Genomic DNA, 15471 nt, shown 5'->3' on the forward strand with positions numbered 1-15471 from the left:
GTCTCTTCTCCCTCTTGGCGCTGGCCTCTCACGTCAAAGGGGTCAAAGGGTTCACAAGCCAGATCTGAGCGTGGCTCTGGTGTGTGTCTCCCTGTAACCTTCTCTCTCATTAAAATAAAATTAAAATAGAGGCCAGGTGGTGGCGCACATGGTTAAGCGCACACACTGCAGTGCGCAAGGATCCGGGTTCAAGCTCCGGTCCCCACCTGCAGGGGGAAAGCTTCACGAGTGGTGAAGCAGGGCTGCAGGTGTCTCTCTGTCTCTCTCCCTCTCTATCTCCACCTCCCCTCTCAATTTCTCTCTGTCTATCCAATAATAAATACAAATGTTAAAATATATATATATATATATTTTTTATGATTTATTTATCTATATGTTTATTTTTGAGACAGAGAGAAAGCCACAGAGCATCACTCTGGCACTTGCGATGCCAAGGACCAAACTCAAGACCTCAAACTCTGGGATCCCTTCCAATTTCTTTTTCTCTTTCTCTTTCTCCTCTTTCTCCTCTCCCCTTCTTTTTTGTTGGCCTTTAATAAGAAACAGAGACACAGAAAGACCAGAGCCCTGCTCAGCTCTGGCTGATGGTGGTGCTGGGGATTGAACCTGGGATCTCGGAGCCTCAGGCACAAAAGTCTTTTTGCAGAACAATGATGCTGTGTCCCCTCCCTTCTAAGTGGTCAGCTGAGGCTGCACCTGCTGGCTGGGGAAACCACACCTGGAGAGATACTTGGTTAGAGAACAGGTGGAGGGAGCGCTCAGCTTCCAGACTGACCTGCTTCTCAGCTGGGAGTCTCTGCTACCGGCTGGGGGGCCAGAGACCCCCCCCCCCAGAGCCAGGCGTCAAGAAGACACCTGTCTAGCAGGGGAGTAGACTAGCAGCAGCAGGTGTACCATGCTGGTGGAAACACCATTTGCCGCGTCTTATCGTAGAGGCAGTGCCACTGCACAATGATTCGAGAGCTTCACTGGGCGGCCCACACACATTCTCCCGGTGTAAAGGGGGAGGGTCAGGACTTGCAGGAAGAGCCCCCTGCCAGTCCACACACCCCCCACCCACCCCCCAGATACAGCAGGGGCTGGAGATTCAGGCCAGACAATCTATTTGCTGTTCCCTTAACTGCAGATGGTGCCCCATTTTTCCCTCCAGGGTTGTCGCTGGGGCTCGGTGCCCACACTACCAACCCACTCCTCCTGGTGGCCATTTTTTCTCCCACCTTATTAGATAGAAAAGAGAGAAATTGAGAGAGGAGGGGAAGACAGAGAGGAGGAGGAGGAAGAGAGACACCTACAAACCTGCTTCGCCTCTTGTGAAGCGACCCCCCTGCAGGGAGCCGGGGGCTTGAACTGGGATCCTTTCATGGGTCTTTGTGCTTCGTACCACATGTGCCCTCAATCAGGTGTGCCACTGCCCAGTCCCTATTTTTCTCCCAGGGCTGTTTGATTTTATTTCTCAGGAGACAGAAAAGACAGAGCACCACTGTGACGCACGCACAGCCGGAGGCCGACTTGGGACACACACACACACACACACACACGCAGATCCTGCCTCCCGCCTGCTCAACTATTTCTCCTGAACTTGCTATCCTATGTGCTTGACTCCCTGTGGAATCGTCGGGCAATAGCCTTGTGTCCACCCCTTTCCCTAGAGCCCTCACTTTGGAGACACTGTCCCTAAGCACAGAGCCCCAGAAAAAGGGTGCCTGTCTAGAGGCACGGCCCTGGAGTTGTCTGCAGGGACCCTCTGGACTTTCAGCCCAGGCCCCTGTAGGCTGACTGCTCACTCTGCACAAGCCCCTGCATCCTGCAGGGTGGGAGGGGCGCAGGACTTGCAGGGACAGGGGATGGTCAGGTCAGCGTCTCTCCACCCACCTCCCCACCTCCGTCATCCCCTCATCTTGGAAAGCACTCATTGTCTCTGGGGCTCTGGACTGGGGTCCTGTGGAACTCAAAACGAACGGAATGCATGACTAATGAATTCTGCGCTCTCTGTGCTCAGGCCGGTGAGCACAAATCAGATTTCACACTGGTTGGCTGAAGCAGAGATGCGTTCATGTTGGGTCTCGGGGCTCTGGGCAGGGAGCAGGGGCAGCATCTGGAGAGTCCCTGACTTGCGCCAGCCTGGCCTGGACTTGTCCCTGAGCAGATGGGCCCTATGTGAGGCCACATGGGAGCCCGTGGGTAGGAAGAGGTCCTCGTAGCTCTGGTAGCAGTGATCCCGAATCTTCTAAGTGCAGAGGTCCACCACCTGAGCCCACCTTAGATCACTCCCCCACCCCTGCCCGAAGCTGAGCATTCTGGAGCCCAAATTTGTACCACTGTTCCAGGTTTTAGTCAGGGGGAGGGAGGGAAACAGAGCAGAGGGGAGGCCCTCCCCACAGACAGCCAGGACCCCCTCCCCCTCTTTCCGAGCCTCTCCCTTCACCAGCTACTGGCCATCCCCCGGCTCTGAGAGATGCAGGTTCAAGCTCTGGCTAGGCTGTTCCATTGAGAGGTGACTTCCAAACTCTCTCCTCCGCTCTTCTTAAATCTGGGGTCTGTCCCCCGCAGTCTCTGGAGGGGAAAGGCAGAGACAGTGGACTGCACAGAGAAGCCACCCCTGCAGCTTGACTTTGAAGAATGTTCCCCCCACCAAGGCTATTTGTTAATGTCTTCTGGCTGTAAAAGTGTTTTGTGTTTTGTTGTCGTTTAATCAACAGCAGAGAAATGTATCCAAAGGAACTTGGAATTCCCTGTGAGCTTACCTTCCCAGGATGAAAGAACAATAACAACAACCCCCGTGAACCCCTTGGGAGTCCCCTTATTCTCTGTGAAGAACAAACGCAAATGGAGACAGGCCAAGCCTTTCTGTTCCGCACCTCAGCTCAGCCACCTCCTCGGGGACCCGTCTGGGGGGACCCAAAAGCCTGTCTCCTCTTGCTGGGCTGGGCGACGGTGGAGGGGATGGGTGAGGGGTGACATGAGCTCATGGGACCCCTGGCTTCCGGTGGGCAGGAAGGGGTACTGGGCAGGGGTGTGTGGAGAGGGAGGGAGGGAGGGAGGGGCTGCAGTGTCTCAGGGCATCATGCAGGGTGCAGCCTCGAACCCCAGCACAATGACTTCCCTAACAGCTCAGCTGCCCGGAGCCGAGCAGGCCAGCCCCGGACGCTCAGTCTTGCTAGTCACTGAGCTTGGATCTGAGTCCCCTCCCCACCTTGCCTCTTTCCCTTCTTTTTCCTCCCTCTTTCCTTGTCTCTATCCAGTAAATAAAGATAACATAAAACAAAACAAAAGCACGTAGGGACAGTCTTTCTCCCACGCTTCCCCCACAGGTCCACCTCATCCCTGGAGACCCCTCTCTCTACCTGTCGCCCGTTCGCCCATCCCCTCATCACTGTTGTCCTCAAAATCTAAGAGTGCATCTCTTCCTCCTCCTCCCTGGACCCCTGTATGACCTCATTCTCTCTCTGTTCCTCGTTATTATAATTGCCAGTTTGTCTCAGCTATCTGTGTTCCACATATGGGGACCTCTCCTCAGTTCAGTCCAGGTCCTCCCTGGACTCGCTGATTATTAACTGCTGTTCTCGCTTCCCTGTTCTGACAACCCCCAGACGCCACGCCTGCAGCCGCCACAGCCCAGAGGCCCCGACCAAATGGGCTTGTCTGGCTGGTTGGTATCCAAAAGTATGAAAAACAACAACCAGCAAACAGCAAAGCCTCAGGAATGATGCTTTTGCATAGCCGTCATCTGTCTTCCCAGCCCTTGTTTATCAACTTGGAATATTTATTTATTTATTCCCTTTTGTTGTCCTTGTTTTACTGTTGTAGTCATTACTGTTGTTGTAATTGATGTCCTTGTTGTTGGATGGGACAGAGAGAAATGGAGAGAGGAAGGAAAGACAGAGAGGGGGAGAAAGAGAGATAGACACCTGCAGACCTGCTTCACCGCCTGTGAAGCGACTCCCCTGCAGGTGGGAAGCCGGGATCCTTACGCCGGTCCTTGCGCTTTGCGCCACGTGCGCTTAACCCACTGTGCCACCGCCCGACTCTCTGTTTATCAATTTTGACCAGAGCATGGCTCAGCTCTGGCTATGCCCGTCCAGTTCTCGGCCTCTGGACTCTGTGCCCGGTCCTAGAAGATCATTGTTTCCACTGGGCCCTGAGCTTACCTTTCTGAGGTCATCTGATTACATTCTCCAACAGCTTTATACACGGTCGCTACCCAGGCCCATTAGGGCTGAGAGGGTGGAGGGTCAGGCAGGCACCTTGCTCTGTTTGCAGTCACAACGCGTGAGTGAGTGCTGGCTGAGAGTTTGCACACGCCTGTCTAAGACCGCCGTCCCGGCTGTGATTCTGTTTTTTTCTTTTCTTTTTTAATTTTTTCTTTTCTTTTCTTTTTTACTATTTTATTTATTATTATCTATATAGATATTATTATCTATATAGAGTCAGAGAGAAATGAAGAGGGAAGAGGGAGATAGAGAGACAGAGAGACACCTGCAGCCCTGCTTCACCACACATGAAGCTTCCCCCCTGCAGGTGGGGGGACCAGGGGCTTGAACTGTGGTAGTGTGTGCACTTAACCAGGTACACCCCTGCCTGGCCCCTACTTATGCTTGATCTTAACGCAGTTTTTATGATTTATTTCTACAAAAGAAGAGGGAGGGAGACCAGCACGGCTGAACTGTGGCATATGGTGGTGCCCGGATTGAAGCTGTGGCCTCTGGAGCCTCGGGCATTCAGGTCCTGTGCTCTGACGCTGAGCTTTCTGGCCCCGATCGCCGTGCATCCTCACTGTGTGCTGGGTGGCCTTGCCACAGGGGATGGTGGCTGGTCCGGGGTGGCCGGGTGGCACACTGGCCTGGGTGGAGAGGGTCTGCAGCCCCCTGAGGACCCTGCCTTCCTCTTCCGAACCCCCAGATTGCCGACATGACCACAGAACTTGCTGAAGAGAGATTCAAAGGAGATGTGACCTGTCAAGTGCTGGAGAGAGAACGGGCAGAGCGGCTGCGGGTGGCCCGGGAGATCCAGGAGGCGAAGGTGAGTGCCCAGTGGTCAGCGCCCGGCTCCAGGGTAGACTGCCACGAGGCCAGTTTCTGCCCCTGCCGCCTTGGATCCAGAACCTTACTCACCCCCTTTTCCGTCTGAGGCCCCGGGGACATCGGGGTCTTCCGGAAGCACTGGGTGAGGACTGTCTAGGGGCTGGGGTGGGTGGCCTCCCTGGCAGCCGCTGGGGGAGAGAGGGCCGGCCCAGGGCCCTGTCCAGTGCCAGCTGGAACTGCCAGGCTTTCTTGTCCCCTCCAGAGCCAGTATGAGCAAGTGCAGGAGACGCTGGGAGCAGTGAGGAAGCAGCTGGAAGAGGCCCAACAGAGAGTCCAGATGAAACACTTGGAAAGGACCCACGCTGGGGGAGGTGAGTGCCCAGAACTCCAAGGTCAGCTGCTGGTGGACAGAGCTGTGGCTTTATTCATTCGTTCATTCATTCATTCATTCATTGTCAGCTGCTGGTAGAGAGAGCTGTTTTCTCTCTTTCACTCTCTCACACTGATTGCTTCCACAATACCTTACGGGATGAGACTTTGGCAAAGAGTTCCACACTTGTTTTAGGGTTTCCTAGTAGTGAATTTTTTAATCGGGGGATTAATGTTTTTACAGACGACATTAAGTACAATAGTTTGTACATGCATAACATTCCCCAGTTTCCCATATAACAATACAGCCCCCACTAGGTCCTCTGTCATCCTTCTTGGATCTGTATTCTCCCCACCCACCCCAGAGTCTTTTACTTTGGTGCAATACGCCAACTGCAGTTCAGGTTCTACTTGTGTTTTCTCTTCTGATCTTGTCCTGTCAGTGATTTAAAAGATTACCAGATGGTGGGGAGCTGGGTGGTAGCGCAGCGGGTTAGGCGCTTGTGGCACAAAGCGCAAGGACCGGCGTAAAGATCCCGGTTCGCGCCCCTGGCTCCCCACCTGCAGGGGAGTCGCTTCACAGGCGGTGAAGCAGGTCTGCGGGTGTCTGTCTTTCTCTCCCCCTCTCTGTCTTCCCCTCCTCTCTCTCTATCTCTCTGTCCTATCCAACAGCGACGACATCAATAACAACAACAACAATAACGACAATAAAACAACAGGGGCAACAAAAGAGAATAAATAAATAATAAAAAAGTGAATTCAAAAGAAAAAGATTACCAGATGGTGAGAGGCTAGTCCCACACCACTCCCACCCAGAGTTCTGTATCCCACCCCCTCCCATCCCCCAACTCTAACCCCCGTAGTTCTCCCAAGGTCTTCGAGATGTGTTGATATTTATTCTCAAGTTCATGTGTTTCGATTCTCAAGATTCCACATATGAGTGGAACCATCTGGAAGTTATCTTTTACCCCCTTACTTCACTAATCACCACCAGTTCCATCCATTTTATCCCCAAAGACATAATAGTGTCTATTTTTCTGCCTCCAGGGTTATTGCTGGGGCTCTGTGTCAGCACTGTGGATCCACTGCTCCTGCTGGACATTTTTCCCATTTTTTAAAAAAATAGGATAGGACAGAGAGAAACTGAGAGGGGGAAGGGGTGATGGAGAGAGGGAGAGAAAGACTTGCTTCACTGCTTGTGAATGGGAAGCTGGGGGGCTTGAACCAGGATCCTTGCATAGGTCCTTGTGCTTCCATTTCTGGCTGCTGTGAATGTCGCAGCCTTGGACATGGGGTACATCTGTCCCTTTGGAGTAATGTTTTCTTATATTTTGGAAAATCACTTTTGACTTCTGGAGGCTTCTAGTCTAGAGAACGGGCAGGCATTTGCCATTGAAACTTTTTTTTTTCCTTACCTTTAATTTATTGGATAGAGACAGTCACAAGTTGAAAGAGCAGGTGGTGATAGGGAGAGAGACAGAGACACCTGCAGCCCTGCTTCACCACTCAAGAAGCACTATCCCAGCCTGGCCTGTGTTTAGCAGCGATTGAAAAGTCAGTGCCAAGCAATCTGCGCTCAAGGCCTCCTTGTGGCTATGTGGGTATTTCTCTCCCATGTGCATTTTGAGGGAGACAGAAGTCAAGTGCACAAAGTCGCTTTCCTGGGTGGGCATTTCAGACCGCAGTTCCCATGAGATGTGGGGCTGTGGGCACAGACAGAGCTGGCCTGGGCTTCCTCCTTGTTCAGACGGGTGGGTCAGCACACAGTGGGGACAGAGAGCGGATGGGGGGTGGAGGGAGGGCGAGGATTGTCTGTGCTCACAGCTGAAACTGTGGCGCTGAAACTCCTCACAGCTGCCGGGTAGCAGAGTAGATCTGGGCTTGCTCACTGCATGAACGCAGAGAAAGGTGTTGTTTTCGACAGGCTATGTTGTTTTCACCGGGCTGGCTTCACGGGCGGGTAGCAGACGACCAGGGACTCATGGTTGAACTGTAGGCAGTATCTCTTTATTCATGCAGGACGCAGCACAATCTAAGCCGAGCTGAGCTAAACTCAAGGTAAAGTACTCTAAAACTCACAATGCTGTCTTTATATATACTTCCCAAGTAGGGTGGAAACAGGATGTGACATAGAGAGGGTGGAGAGAAAAGTGACTGGTGAAAATCAGAGTGTGACAAAGAGGGGGCAGATTAGGCGAGAATCCTATCACTGAACCACAAATGCCCTGGAGGGAGGGTGGAACTTGTTAACAGTGGTTATGTAAATAGAATGAAGTGGTTATGTAAATAGAATAGTGTTAAGCAGGGGGGATTAAACCAAATGAAACCGAAGGGGTCTCATGCATACCAACAGAAAGGGGTGACGCTGAACTCCCCAGTGACGGCAGAGTGTTCAGCAGAGCCAGGAGCTGCCAGCAGGGCCCACCGCACTCTCTCCCTACGTTGGCTGGGCAGGGCGACATCTCTGTTCCCTGCTGTCCCCATCTCAGCAAGTCAGGACAGGACGTGGCCTCAGGTGTCTGTCAGCCTTTATAAGGTGCTGGCACCCTTGGCCCGTGACCCCTGCGGACTGAGGCTCTAGAAATGCCAGGGGGCTCGGAGTCGTGGACTGCAGGAAGTGGCGGCTCATTGCTCTCTCTCTCTCTCTCTCTGTGTATTTTCTCTCTCTCTTTTTTTTATCTTTCTTTTCTTTTTCCATTTACTCTCTTTCTCTCTTCTTTCTTTTTTTCTTTTTTCTCCCTCCACTTTCTTCTTCTCTTTCTCTTTTTTTTCTCTTTCTTTCTCTCTTTTTTAAATACTTTGTGATTTTTTAAAAATTTGTTTTTATTGGGAGTCAGGAAGTAGCGCAGCGGGTTAAGCGCACGTGGCGCAAAGCACAAGGACCGGCGTAAGGATCCCGGTTCGAGCCCCCGGCTCCCCACCTGCAGAGGAGTCGCTTCACAGGCGGTGAAGCAGGTCTGCAGGTGTCTGTCTTTCTCTCCCCCTCTCTGTCTTCCCCTCCTCTGTCCATTTCTCTCTGTCCTATCCAACAACGATGACATCAACAACAATATCAATAATAACCACAACAATAAAAAAAAACAAGGGCAACAAAAGGGAAAAGAAATAAATATACATACAAATTTCAAAAATTGTTTTTATTATCTTTATTTATTGGATAGAGACAGCCAGAAGTTGAGAAGGAAGGGGGAGATAGAGAGGGAGAGAGACAGAGAGACACCTGCAGCCCTGCTTTACCACTCGCAAACCTTTCCCCCACAAGTGGGGACCAGGGGCTCAAACCCAGGTCCTTGTGCGCTATAACATGTGCGCTCAACCAGGTGCACCACCACCCAACCCCTTCTTTCTCTTTCTTCCCTCCCCTTCTCTTCTCTCTCCCTCTCTCTACCCGCCCCCTCCTCTTATACTGCCCACCCCTTCCTGCCACCTGCCCTGAGGCTGGTGCTTCCCCAGGAGCCTAACACAGAGGAGCCTGGGGCTCTCTGACGCGGGAGACCCAGGCAGGGAGAGACCCAGGCAGATGGTGCATTTGGGGGGTGAGGGTGTATTTGCACAGAGCCCTCTAGGACTGTGGGATTTCCTTGGCAGAGCAAAGGCACAGTGTATGCAGAGAGGAGCTGCCCCACCATGCCCACAGTCTCCTTTCCTTAGTGACTTCAAGCTTGGACTTTATTTACTTATTTGCTTCCAGGGTTGTTGCTGGCACTGCAAATCCACCACTCCCAGTGGTCATTTTTTCCCTGACTCCCCCCCCCCCAATTTTTATTAGGTAGGACAGAGAGAAACTGAGAGAGGAAGGGGAGATAGAGAGGTAGAGAGAAAAACAGACACCTGCAGACCCACTTCACTGCTTGTGAAGCTTCCCCACCCCCCGCAGGTGGGGACCAGGGATTTGAACCTGGGTCCTTGCACTTGGTAATATATGCACTTAACTGGGTGCACCACTGCCCGGCTCCCTGGGTTTTATTCTTATATATTTGATTTGATAGGGCAGAGAGGAATTGAGAGGGAAAGGAGATAGAAAGGGAGAGAGACCAAAAAAAAAAAAAAAACACCTTCAGCATTGCTTCACTGCTTGTGAAGCTTTCCCCCTGCAAGTGGGGACCGGGGGCTTGAACCTGGGTCCTTGCAGATGGTAAAGTGTGCGCTCACCTGGGTGTGTCACTGCCTGGCCCCCTGGAGTCTCAGGGGGAGCCTCAGGACTGCTGTTGAAGTGACAGACTTGTGCACAAAGGTTCAGGACAGCGGCGCACTCACCAGCACCCCCCCATCGCCTCCCCACAGCAGACGAGTGGCAGATACGTCTAGACTGCGTGCAGATGGAGAACGAGTTCCTCAGGAAGCGGTTACAGCAGTGTGAGGAGAGGCTGGACTCGGAGCTGACGTCCAGGAAGGAGCTGGAGCAGAAGGTGAGAGGCCACGGACTGGGCGGGGGCTCACCTCTGCCGTGCAAGGGCTTTCGCTTGCTGCCCCTTTCAGAATAGAGTCAGAAGGGAGTCAGGCTGTAGCGCAGCGGGTTAAGCACAGGCGGCGCAAAGCACGAGGACCGGCCTAAGGATCCCGGTTCGAGCCCCCGGCTCCCCACCTGCAGGGGAGTCGCTTCACAAGCGGTGAAGCAGGTCTGCAGGTGTCTATCTTTCTCTCCCCCTCTCTGTCTTCCCCTCCTCTCTCCATTTCTCTCTGTCCTATCCAACAACAATGACAGCAATAATAAGTCCAACAATATAACAACAAGGGCAACAAAAGGGAATAAATAAATAAATAAATATTTTTTTAAAAAAGAATATAGTCAGACAGATTGTGAGAGGCAGAGAGAGCAAAGCCCCCACCAGAATCTGTGGACTTGTGCTTACTGCTGTTTGGTTGCATGGGGGATCGAACCGGAACTGCACGTGTACAGAGCTGCCTGCCGGCTCCCTCTCCTGTGTTCTGGGTGATGGTGGTGTTGGCCAGATCTGGCGGTAGGAGTGGGGACTGCGGCAGACACGTCACGCGTTTCCACCATGGTCACAGATGCAGTCCCAGCGTGACAAGGGTCTTCTCTGTGTGACTGTTTGTTTGTCTGTTTTTGCCTCCAGGCTTATCTCTGGGGCTCAGTGCTGGCACTACAGAGCCATTGCTCCTGGAGGCCATTTCCCCCCTTTTATTGGATAGGACAGAGAGAAATTGAGAGAGGAGGGGGATTCAGAGAGAGAGAGAGAAAGAGAGACACCTGCAGACCTGCTTTGCAACTTGTGAAGCGACCCCCCCCCCCGCAGGTGGGGAGCTGGGGCTTGAACCCGGATCCTTGTTCAGGTTGTGGCCCTTAGTACTATCTCTGCTTAACCAGGGGCACCACTGCCTGACCCCTCTGTGTGTCTTCTACACTGGGGATAGAATATTCTGGAGTGAAGAAGCTGAATTCTGGACTTGGGAAGTGGCTGCGCTTTAGAACGTAGGACTTGCGTGTTCAGGGTCGCAGAGAGCCCGGGTTCAATCCCTGCCAAAACCATTTGCCAGAGCTGAGTGGCCATCCTCTCTCCCTCGCCCCCCACCCGTCTCTCTCTTTTTGTGGCTTTCTTTCCAGGAAATATGTAAATAAAAATCTTTTCGAAACATTGAACTTGAACTTGAACTCAGCATGCCCGAGTTCCCATTCCATTCCTGCTGTGACCTTGTCATCAAAACCGCTTCGAAAGTTCTTTGGCTCATTTAAAATGTGGTTTGTTTTCTAGTTGTTGGAATTTGAGGAGTCTTGCTGTACATGTACTTAAGATTCCTTTATCAGATCTATGTTTTTGCTAATGTCCTCTCCTGGTCTTCTCATTCTCTTGGTAGTACCTTTTGCAAAGCAACGTTTTTGTTTTGTTTTGTTTTTGTTTAATTTTAACAAAGTCCATTTTCTCATTTCCTTGATGAATCCTGCCTTCGATGTGATGCCTCGGAAGCGATTGCCAAAGCCAAGGCGGTCCAAGTGTCCTTGGCTTTTTGCTCCTGCGAGCTTTACAGTTCCGTGTTCACATTTGCGATCTGCTTCGAGTTCGTCATCATGCAGGACGTGGGGTCTGTGTCTAAACCGTTATTTTGAACACGCGGAGGAACACTTGTCCAGTTGACTTTCCTTAAAGAAGCACACAGGCAGTCTCCTCTGTGTCAAAGATCAATTGGCTTTATTTCTGGGGAGGAAGTTCCCTCGTAATTTTTTTCCTCTTTAAAAACAAATATATTGGCGAACAGACTAGGGAAGATAGCTCAGCATTGCAGGCTTGTATTACCACGAGGCTTCTGCAACCCACAACTTAATTATTCTGCATGGCCAGCAGAGATCGGTCACTTCTGACACTCGGACAAGTGTCCATGGGGCCAGAGCTGCAGGCCACAGCCAGCTTGATGCCTGAAGTTACTGAGGGAGCCCTTGACCACTGACGCTGCAGCCACGAATCTGCTGAACCTCACTTAGGTGTGTAAATTCAGAGAGAGCTTCAGACGAGAGAGTGTTAGTCTGCAAGAGACTCTTGGATGCTGCCTTGTGCAGATTCTCCTGTCCCACCTTCTTCCCCTTTTGCTCTTAAACCAACCACTGCATGCCTTGCTGATTGAAGCTGTTTTAGAGTTGCTTTGATGTAGCTCGTGACTAACCAATAATAAGACAAGGAACCAGCTAGTGGGGATACACCTTTTGCTATTCTCTTACCTGACAGTGTGCACACCACGCTGGCCCCCAAGGGTCCAGGCATGAGTCTTAGAACGTTACATCATTTAAATATGATTTCTATGTGGAGACTGAAGTCACAGAGGATCATGGGAGCAAATCCACACACACACACACACACACACACACACACACACACACACACACACACACACACACACAAAACCCTTTATCCTTTCTCACCTCACTTCTTTCTGGAACACTGCTTCTTTTTCTTACATAAACGTCTCCAAGGGTCTTTAATTGAGTTTAAATATCACTGCCCTGACAACCTCCCTAATGTGTCCTGGAACCTCACCTCCCCAGAGCCCTGCCCCACTAGGGAAAAACAGAAACAGGCTGGGGGTGTGGATCCACCTGCCAACATCCATGTCCGGTGGAAAAGCAATTATAGAAGCCAGAGCTTCCACCTTGTACACTCCATAAAAATTTTTGGTCCATACTCCCTGAGGGATAAAGAACAGGAAACTTTTCAATGGAGGGGATGGGATATGGAACTCTGGTGGTGGGAACTGTATTGACTTGTACCCCTGCTATCTTACAATCTTGTTAATAATTATTAAATCACAAATACATTTTAAAATAAATAATAAATACAGAATAAATAATTAATAAAAATAAATTTAATAAAGAATAAATAAATAATTACTAATAAATTTAATAATAAATAGATGATTAATAAATAAAATCAGGACTTTCTAGTGGGTGTGGTGTGGAGCTATACACTGTCACCTTACAATCTCCTAATATACTATCGATAAAAAATAAAAAAATCAAAATGAATCACTGCCCTGAAAAGGTTTTCCCTGGTGTCGATGCTGCCATCCAAGACCAGCCTCCTCTTTACTTGCTGGCTCTGGCCTCCCCGTCGGACAGGAGCTCCCAGACAACCGAGGACATGTGTGCTCATCCCTTTCTTGTCCTTATCTTCTCTCTTTAATTATTTCTTTATTATTGGTTAGAGAGAGAGAGGAATTGAGAAGGGAGGAGGAGATAGAGAGGAAGAGAGATAGACAGACAGACACCTGCAGCCCTAGTGATGCAGCTTTCCCCCTGCAGGTGGGAACCAGGGTCTTGAACCTGGGTCCTTGTGCACAGTGTTGTGTGCGCTTAACCAGGTGTGCCACCGCCTGGCCCCTATCCTTATCTCCCTAAAGAGAGAGAGAAGTGTCATGGGATGGGGTGCCTTGTGGGCTGGGCCTAGGGGTTGCTCCTCAGATAGACATCACACAGCCATCAGGGGCCATTCTGAGCTGTAGAGAAACCCAGGGTCGACGTCAGGAGACCAGCCCAGCTGCTGAGTAACGGATCCTGAAGTCAGGCCTGTTTACCCGAGGAAGGGGGATATTCATGCTCCATTAAGAAGTAATAACGCGGCAACCTTTTTCCGAGCAGCAGAATCCAAGAAAACATCCTATCTGCCTCCAAACACTGAATTCGGAATTACAGGCCTCATTAACTCAGTGTTTTGCTTATTTAAAGCAATTCTTTAATGAGGCCATCTTTTTTTTTTTCTTTCTCTCATAGCGTGTGTGCTGAGACGTCCTCTCTCGCAGACTGAAACTGGAACATCTGGGAGGGTTCCTGGAGGAGGCGAGAGGGGAGGCTCAGCAGTTCTAGTTGTTTACGGCCGTGTGAGGGCCTCTGCCACTCAGGCGCCTGGCCAGTGCCCCCTATAGGGCCTGTCTGTTGGGTGTGTAGCGTCGCTTTGACTCAGCTTCCTTACGTTCACAGAGCCTCCGGCATGATGCCAACTGGGGGATGCTGATCACACAGGACTCAGGGGCCGGGGAGTTGGGGCAGGGCATGCAAATCACCATACACATTGGCCAAAGGATCGCTGTGGGAAATTATTTTATTTTTTCTGCCTCCAGGGTTCCTTGCCTACACTACAATTCCACTGCTCCTGGAGGACACTGTTTCTATTTTGTTTCTCTTGTTGTTGTTATTGTTGGATAGGACAGAGAGACATGGAGAGAGGAGGGGAAGACAGAGAGGGGGAGAGAAAGACAAACACCTGCAGACCTGCTTCACCGCCTGGGAAGCGACTCCCCTGCAGGTGGGGAGCCGGGGGCTCGAACCGGGATCCTTGCTGGTCCCTGCGCTTTGCGCCACGTGCGCTTAACCCGCTGCACTACCTCCTGACCCCAAAGGAAATTATTTTTTAAAAGCAATCCCAGGAGTTGTGCAGGACTAGTCCTGTTTTTACCCCTGAGCAAACTCAGAGATGTAACTTCCTCCCGGAGAGATGGAGACAGGAAGTACCTAGCCAGGGTCTCTCCAGCACCTGCTTCCTCTCTGTCTCTCCGTCTCTCTCTCTCTCTCCATGGAGTTCACCTGGGAAATGGCAGCCGCCGGACAGGAGAAGCATGAAGTTCTCTCGCTGCCAGCAGAGTGGCCTAACTCGTCCCCTTGGTCCCATAGCTGGGGGAGCTGCAGAGTGCCTATGAGGGGGCCAAGATGGTGGCTCACCAGCTGAAGAGGAAGTGCCGCCATCTTACCTGTGACCTGGAGGACACCCACCTGCTGCTGGAGAACCAGCAGAGTCGAAACCATGAGCTGGAGAAGAAGCAGAAGAAGTGAGTTGCCCTCCGTGTGGTGTATCTGGGCACCCGGGGTGGGGGGCTCATGGCTGCTGGCACCCTTATCGGGGTCTCTCCTGAGATCTTCATCTAAGCCTCTTCCCTGCCACGTCATCCCCTCTGGGGTAATGGTCGGTCAGGACACATAAGTGCTGACGTGAAGACACCCTCGTCCAGTCCTTGTCTAGTCTCAGTCATGCTTCTTCTTTTTAAAAATTTCTTTATTGGGGCCTTAATGGTTTATAGTCAGTAGTAAAACATACTAGTTTGTACATGCGTAACATTTCCCAGTTTTCCACATAACAATTCAACCCCCTCTAGGTCCTCCTCATGTTCTAGGACCTGAGCCCTTCCCCCACCCACCCCAGAGTTTTTTATTTTTTTAATGTTTTTTTTTTTTGCCTCCAGGGTTATTGCTGGAGCTCAGTGCCTGCACCATGAATCCACTGCTCCTGGGGGCCACCCCCCCTTTTGTTGCCCTTGTTGTTGTAGCCTTGCTGTAGTTATTACTGTTGTTGATGTCGTTCATTGTTGGATAGGATAGAGAGAAATGGAGAGAGGAGGGGAAGACAGAGAGGAGGAGAGAAAGACAGACACCCTTCACCACCTGCTTCACCACCTGGGAAGCGACTCCCCTGCAGGTGGGGAGCTGGGGACTCGAACTGGGATCCTTACACTGGTCTTTGCGCTTTGTGCCACGTGAGCTTAACCTGCTGTGCTAACCACCCGACCCCCGAGAGTCTTTTACCTTGGTGCAATACAGCAACTCCATTCCATGTTCTGCTTTGTGTTTTATTATTTTTCAACT

At 51.2% G+C, this 15471-nt stretch overlaps 1 protein-coding gene across 1 annotated transcript in view; it reads left to right on the top strand.

Moving 5' to 3' along the window:
* Positions 1–14664, top strand: part of LOC132536521 (unconventional myosin-XVIIIb-like) — a gene marked incomplete at its 5' end in the record, with an annotated part of 39658 nt that extends 24994 nt beyond the window's left edge. Inside the window, 4 exons of the mRNA XM_060184517.1 lie at positions 4900–5019; positions 5284–5392; positions 9675–9799; positions 14506–14664. Coding sequence (XP_060040500.1) covers positions 4900–5019; positions 5284–5392; positions 9675–9799; positions 14506–14664 — 513 coding nt within the window. The remainder of the gene's footprint in view (positions 1–4899; positions 5020–5283; positions 5393–9674; positions 9800–14505) is intronic.
* Between the last annotated feature and the right edge of the window lie 807 nt (positions 14665–15471).

Source organism: Erinaceus europaeus, unplaced genomic scaffold, assembly GCF_950295315.1.
Source record: "Erinaceus europaeus unplaced genomic scaffold, mEriEur2.1 scaffold_959, whole genome shotgun sequence".
NCBI classification, from domain to species: Eukaryota; Metazoa; Chordata; class Mammalia; order Eulipotyphla; family Erinaceidae; genus Erinaceus; species Erinaceus europaeus.